Genomic DNA, 7,803 nt, shown 5'->3' with positions numbered 1-7,803 from the left:
CCCCCATCAGATCTTCCCCTTTCTGCAATATATGAAAGACTAACAAATGACCATTAAAAGTCCAAGGATTTCCCTCCAAGAATCTATCAGAATCGATTTCGTAATAAAATCGAAACAAAAATCACTTATCTCCCAAATCTAAGATCGTCACCATGTGGATGCCATAGATTAGCTAAAGTCGATTTCATTGTCTTGAACTGAATAACGCCAGCAGTCAAAAAATTGCTAACTACACAGAGATCGTCCATCTCCTCACTCTCCTCCCCTCCCAAATCATCTTGCCATCCCTCCTCCTCTTCCCCTTCTAGCGAAAGCGCCACCATCCCCCTCTCCATCCCAATGTTATCACCATCGCTCCCTATCTCAGCAGACACACGCATGCAAACCACCAATAATCGAAACCACTCAATAACCAAGTAGAACTCAAAGATATGTCAATAGAGCAAACTTAGAAACATGTCAATAGAATAGACCCTCTAAAGAAATTTTTTATCTCAATTTTACAAAGCCACGAGCTCAACCTTTTTCATTTAACTACTATATTCCATAATTTAATGTAAACAAATATTCAACCTAATATGAAGCGAAAGAATCATACTAATTTATAATTATATTTAAGTACAGCAAGCAAGAGGCGCTACCAAAGACAAATAGCCATTTTAAATACTTCAATAAAAACTTTTGCATGCCCAGCTAATCTAACCACCCAAATTCATCAGTTTGGCAAATAATATAACGATGTATTTTAATATACCCAACATTAGTATTGAATATAAGAGGTCATCTGTAAGATTTTTATCATTCATCATCAATACATAAATTTATAGACTACCAATAAATTAAATATTAACTCATACTCTAATGATACAAATAAGTTAGGTAATCATCAAACAGGATAGAAAGATTTTGATAAAAAAATTTAGATTCCTATCCCATTATCTCTTCATACACAAAACATGGACAAGGAGAGACCACTCACGGGCATTACAACACAAACAGCAATAAAGAAAGAGCTGATAGAGAAATAGATTTCATTTAAGACAAGGAAAAATATGTTTTCATTATATGCCAAAAAAAGTGCAACCTGGTCCTCTCTTGTGGCCTAGATTGTTTGCTCCCCCCCCCCCCCACATATATCCCTTCTCTCTTCTTGACTCTTGACATGTTTGTCTACCCGTGACCTCTACCTTTCTTTCATTCTCTTTCTCTCTATTTCAACAACAATATTTTTATAATATAGACCTTTTTCCAACTAACGATAAAGTACCAACTAAGCTGTATATAAACATGATAGAAACTCGCCACTCTCATCACTCAACCTCTAATATTACATTCCCCTTTTGCTCTCTCATTCTCCTTTTATTCCTAAAACCATGTCAAAGTTTCAACGTTTTCTGTACATTACCTTCATTTTCTTTCTATTGAATTCAGGCCATGCATTGTGTCATACCAAAGGAATCAGATTCAGAAGCTCTAAAGGGAAGCACAGCCACAGGCAATCAACAATGACGGGAACCAATGGCTCCGAGCAGCAATTCATGCAGTGGGTCAAATTTGTTGGTAGCCTTAATCACTCAGTTTTCAAGACAGCAAAGAACAAGCTTTTCCCTTCTTATACTCTCACTGTGGACAAGAATCCGGCCAAAGGAGACTTCACCACTATCCAGGATGCCATTGATTCTCTTCCTTCAGTAAATCTTGTGAGAGTGGTCATCAAGGTCCATGCAGGGGTTTACACGTGAGTTCCTTGTGGCTTTCCTTCATTTGTAGTTTTACTCTGTCCTTATGCTTCTCTGCACATATATATAGATTCTAGAGTTTGTCTACATTCACTTGTATGCTAATTCTTGTTCAATGTGAAACTGTCATACAGACACAAGAATGTAATTTCCAATTTTGTCTTTATCTACCTGATCAAAATGCCTTCTGATATGGTTTTTGACCAAAGAGTCTAATTCAAACCAATCTTGTCTTTCAAACTATCTTTAAGAAATTAACAAATATTTACATATATTTGATTTGATTTCAGAGAGAAGGTTAACATTCCACCATTGAAATCTTTCATAACCATTGAAGGATCAGGAGCAGATGAAACAATTGTCCAATGGGGAGACACAGCTCAAACACCTGGACCAAGAGGACAACCTTTGGGAACCTATGCTTCTGCAACTTTTGCTGTGAATTCCCCTTATTTTATAGCCAAAAACATAACATTCAAGGTAACTTAATTAATCAGCCTTCTTAACTATTCTACAATGTAATTAGGTTCTTATTTGCAAAATCAAATACTGGTGCAGAACACTACACCAGTGCCACCACCAGGAGCAGTAGGGAAACAAGCAGTAGCATTTAGGATATCTGCAGATACAGCTACTTTCTTGGGCTGTAAATTCCTGGGAGCACAAGACACCCTCTATGATCACTTGGGCAGACATTACTATAAAGATTGTTACATTGAAGGTTCAGTGGATTTCATCTTTGGCAATGGTCTCTCCCTCTTTGAGGTTAGTAACTTAATTCCCGACCTGTATATAAGTACATATTATACAAAAAAAAAAAAGAAAGAAAGAATGATATGTTGATTAGTGGGATGTGTTTATTTCAGGGGTGTCACGTGCATGCAATAGCGACGTTAACAGGGGCCGTAACAGCACAAGGAAGAGGGAGTATGTTAGACGACACGGGGTTCTCTTTTGTGAACTGTAAGGTCACGGGGTCGGGGGCACTGTACCTAGGGAGGGCATGGGGTCCTTTTTCCAGGGTGATCTTTGCTTACACTTATATGGACAACATTATCATTCCAAAGGGCTGGTACAACTGGGGCGACCCTAGCCGTGAAATGTAACTTCTTTCTTTCCCCTACACTTCTCTTTCATGCATGCATATAATATACACATATTTTCATCTACAAATATAATTATTAAACACTGAAATTGTTGGGTTATGTTAATGGATAAAATATATATACCCACTTTAGTAGTAGTGGATGCATGGCTGGTGTTTTAGGTATAGTTTGTCAGCTTATCCAAAAATTCAAATCTAACTTAAAATGTTAAAGTTAGGAGTAAAAATCTAATTGTCATTCTCCTAATGGAAAAGGATATAGATGACGTGAAATCACAATTTCATATAATCATTTCTTCTTATGCAAATTAAGTTTTTCGTCATTTACTCTATGCTTAAATAAAAATTTGATTAGCTCGAGTATTAAAATACTTAAATTTGTTTTGTTTTATAATTAGATGAATGTTAAATTTGATTTTATTTTAAATTTAAATTTTATTTTATTTTAAATGAAAGCATAAATAGTTGTTTATTCTCCTGACCATAACATTCATCTGTTCTGTTGAGAATTTAGGCTTATATATTTGGCAAACAAGTAGGACAAGAAATTAGGGCGGTTAATACTTAATTAGGAACCTGAGCTTCAAAACTGTGTGCTTTTCCTTTGATTGATCTGTAAAATCTACGTGTACTGCATTATGCAGAAGCAAAGAAAGAAAGAAAGGCGTAAGCAATGCCACCCAAAATATTAGATTAGGTAGCAATAGTGGGGATTATAAAAGATAAGAGGCACGCCAGTCTTAACTCTAGTGCTGAGCGGTGCTAAAGTTTATTATATAAATTTAGCAAAGATTGCAGAAGCTATATAGCATGCGCATGCATGATGGGGTGCTAAAGTCTGTAATTTTGTATTGATGTGGTTGGTTTATGTGGGTTGGCAGGACTGTGTTTTATGGGCAGTACAAATGCACTGGACCAGGGGCAAGCTTTGCAGGCAGGGTTTCATGGTCAAGAGAACTGACAGATGAAGAAGCCAAACCTTTTCTTTCTCTTAGTTTCATTGATGGCTCCGAATGGATCAAATTGTAATCATCAAAGAAGCTTTTGTACAATCTAACCAACAAAAATAATACATTTCTACATGAAGGAAGAATATTATAATCAATGATAAAATCGATAATTAGAATTTGGAACCCATAGCTAAATCTTTCTTTTCTAATCAGTCCATTTGCATGATGACCTGGTTGCAAAAAGTTATCAAAGTAACCCAATTGCTGAATAATGGGGAAAGCTAGGATGGAGTTGGAGGCTCGGCCTGCAATAAACAGGCAAGCAGCTAAAGTTTCATCTTGGGTGCCTGTGACATAGGAAGATCATAGATTTAAAAAATAAGGGAAGTCGGTAGGCTTCATGCCAGCTACCAATGTTAGGCCCATTGACTAGAGATCTTAGCTTTTGAAGGACGTGTTGAGCCTACCTAAGCCCTATGTCATGTCACGTGAGCCACAACTCACCATGATTTACCTAATAATAATAAGAATAATAATAATCTAAAAGAATTATTTATACAAATAATATAATATTTTCTACTTTTTCATAATATATAATTTATATATAATTATATGTACTTGAGCATCAAGTTGATAGAATTTGTAAATGTAAAAGATTAAATTTATTGAATTATTTAGAATTAAGATTAAATTAATAAAATATATAAATAAGTGTTATTATACTAATTAGAAAATACTACATCATCGCTTTCGTTAACTATTTAATGGAAACTAACCAAAATAGAAACACACTAATAGTTGGGTGATTAATTCTATTCTTTACTTAATATATTATATTTTAAACATAGAAAATGAGTCAGGTTGAGATAGGATCAAACCTTGAATATTTGAGTCTGAACCTAACTCATATTTTAAATAGGTCTAAATTTCCTATGTTTTTCATCTCCCATATAATAAAACTACAATGTTACGTTATTGGCGATGGGTTATTGATAACAAGAGTGTTTGTTAAAAATCCAAGATATGGTTTAAGACGCACTTTCAAACTCTCCTAGAGAATCCAACTCCTGTTGAGATAAATTAACATGCTAGAGGTTCATTTTCTAAGTGATTGGAGGTGTGTCGATGTTAGAAAAATTTGACAACAAATTTCATTTAATGTATATCCCAATTCATACAAAATCCCAAAATCTAAAATAACAAAAATTAGAATTGAAATATCTTAACAAGAAAAGAAAGTACAAGAAGAAATGGGATTTGTTTTGCCAAATAAAATAAAATTTTCAATTATATGTTTTTTAAATAATTATTTCAAATTATGGTGTAAACTTTTCGTTTCATTAAATAAGAAATTTAAAGTGTTTAACTTTTTAAAATGTTTTTTTATAATGATATTAAATTTTAATTAATTATTGGAATCGTTCTTGTAGAAATCTTGAGAAATAAAAAAATAATAATTAAGTTAAATTATGTCATAGAATTTACTTTGATTTCTATTTTCAAATTTTAAAATTCAAGTTTAATTGTTAGTATTATGGATTTTTTTGTTAAATTTATTGGTAGTAATGTAACTAAAAAAATAACGTTTTAATAAACCTAAATTTAACAAAATAATTTTAATAGTGCTAATAATTGCACTTGAATTTTGAAATCTGAAAGTAGAGTGACTAAAATCCTAGAAATAAAAATACAATGACTTATGACATATTTTAAATTTTAATTTAATACAAAATTTCAAATTGAATAAGATAAATAGGTGGATAATTATTCATCGCTCAAAGTGTGTTTGGACAACACATAATAATTGAATGAAAGTGCAATTAATAGGGTAGTAATTGCAATGTTCTTGTAATTTTCCTACACGTGTTTGATTAATAGAGTGTAATTATATCCTAATTTTCTGTCATGTTTGATAATATAAATTGTAATTACACAACCACATAATTTAATTTTTAAAAAATTATTAATTACTATTGTAAAAAAATTATCTATAATACTTAAGGAAACATCTCCAAACAAGTAGCAAAACCTAAAATCAAATCATTGTATATAATGCGTGAGTAAAAAACAAAAAAAAGCATCTAACAATATAATTACCAATAAAATCAATATAAAAACAAAAATCGTAAGTAATTTTATTTAATTGTTCTAGCGTTCTATATTTGTTTAATTATACTTTTTCTAATGTTAAACATATGCAATAATCAATTGATCATTAGCCATGTATAAATAATTAATAATAAATATTATGTAATTTAGTTAATTAGTAGGTCAATATCTATAGAAAATTATCTTTAATCAATAAAAATTTCAAATTATTTAAATAATATTAGTAATTAACATATAATTATATTTTAAAAAATAAAATACATATTCTAAAATTATAATATTATTATTGTTGTATAAAAATAAAATTTTAAATTTAAATTATGTATGGACATGTTTAGAAAGTCATAAGATAATTAGATTAAGTGTAATTGTCTGTCGTTACCATGTGATTATTCCAATTCGAGAATTGAAAAGTGTAATTAATGTGCTCAAATTACACCCAATTCAAAATATTAAAATTATATTTAAAATAAATAATTTTTTTTGTAAAAAATATTAAAATTATATCAAAACTATCCAAAATAACATAAAATGTTATGTTTATAACATTAAAAATACAAAATAAATAATTTTTAAAGATCATCATTTATTTTTTATGAAACAACATAATACCTACTATTTTTATAATATAAATTCAATACTAGAAATTCAATATTTAATTTTTCAAATTACAAACAAAACCTTAATTAATAATTTTTATATTATAAAATTTGTATATTAAATAATCCACATAGAAAAATTTAACTAAAAAAATAAATATTTAATTTTTATTAATATTATGCGATTTTGTCTAAACCCGTATCGGTTAAAATTCATGCATGATTTTTAAAAATGAAAACCGAATCTAGAAGTTATAGTAGATCGGACAGTACAAATTGGGTTAATTTTGTGGGCTATGAAACTTCAGAGGTTATGAGCTTTGGGGGGCTGATTTTGCAAAATGAACCCATAATCCGAATTGGACGAAGTATCCCTCAATTGATTGTCGCCTTCACCTCAATCTATGCATCTAATGTTTTCTTTTTGTTTTCTATTTTTTACATAACAAGATAATATTGGTTAAATTTCAATTCTAATCCTCTAAATTTTTATGATTAAATTTTAATTATGATCATTATATTTCACTTAAATCTATAGCCCTGATGCCTTCCTTACATGACACATGTCTAATTTTTCTATCTCCTTTTTATGATTAAATTTTAGTTTTGATCCCTATATTCCACTCAAAATTTTTTTTATGGCTAAATTTTAATTCCAACACCTCTAATTTTTATGGTTAAATTTCAGTCACATGCCCAACGTTTTCTTTTTCTTTTTTGACATGACAAGGTAATGGCTAAATTTTAATTCTAATCCCAATAATTTTAATGGTTAAATTTTAGTTTTAATCCTTATATTTTACTCAAATTTGAGATTTAATCTCTATACTTTAATTTTTACATAATTTTGTACTTCAACTTTTATAATGTCATTAGTTAGTCTAAATTAGATGTGTGCATGGGCCGGGCTACCCAGCCCGCCCGAAAAATGAGAGGGTTCGGAAAAAAATATAGGCCCGAAATATGGGTTTGGGCAAAAAAATGAGGCCCGTTTAGAAAATAGGTCGGGCTCGGGTAAAACTTTTTTGGCCCAGGCTCGGCCGGAATTATATACTAAATTTATTTTTTTATTTTTAATCATATTTACATTTTATTTTTAATTTTAATATAATCACTTTTTATTATATTTTCAATTTGTGTATTGTTTTAAGAATTGTTTTAATATAATTTTTTTATTTGTTTCTTATTTTAATATTTGTTTTAAATGTATTTGATGATTTATTATATTTTAAAATTTTTAATTTAATGAAATAAGTTAAAAAAATTAATATGGGCTGGGCCGGGCCGGGCTCAGGCTTAAT

General features: G+C 30.2%; 1 protein-coding gene across 1 annotated transcript; it reads left to right on the top strand.

The window, feature by feature from the left end:
* Window positions 1-1,266: 1,266 nt before the first annotated feature.
* Window positions 1,267-3,987, top strand: LOC107962715 (probable pectinesterase 53). The gene is made up of 5 exons (XM_016899197.2): window positions 1,267-1,738; window positions 2,030-2,219; window positions 2,298-2,504; window positions 2,606-2,841; window positions 3,726-3,987. Exons 1-5 carry the CDS (start codon window positions 1,374-1,376, stop codon window positions 3,871-3,873), a joined length of 1,146 nt encoding a protein of 381 aa, XP_016754686.2. The 5' UTR covers window positions 1,267-1,373; the 3' UTR covers window positions 3,874-3,987.
* The last annotated feature ends 3,816 nt before the right edge of the window (window positions 3,988-7,803 follow it).

Source organism: Gossypium hirsutum, chromosome A06 (genome assembly GCF_007990345.1).
Source record: "Gossypium hirsutum isolate 1008001.06 chromosome A06, Gossypium_hirsutum_v2.1, whole genome shotgun sequence".
Classification (NCBI taxonomy): domain Eukaryota; kingdom Viridiplantae; phylum Streptophyta; class Magnoliopsida; order Malvales; family Malvaceae; genus Gossypium; species Gossypium hirsutum.
The sequence above is the reverse complement of the archived record's forward strand: the minus strand, read 5'-3'. Positions and strand labels throughout refer to the sequence as shown.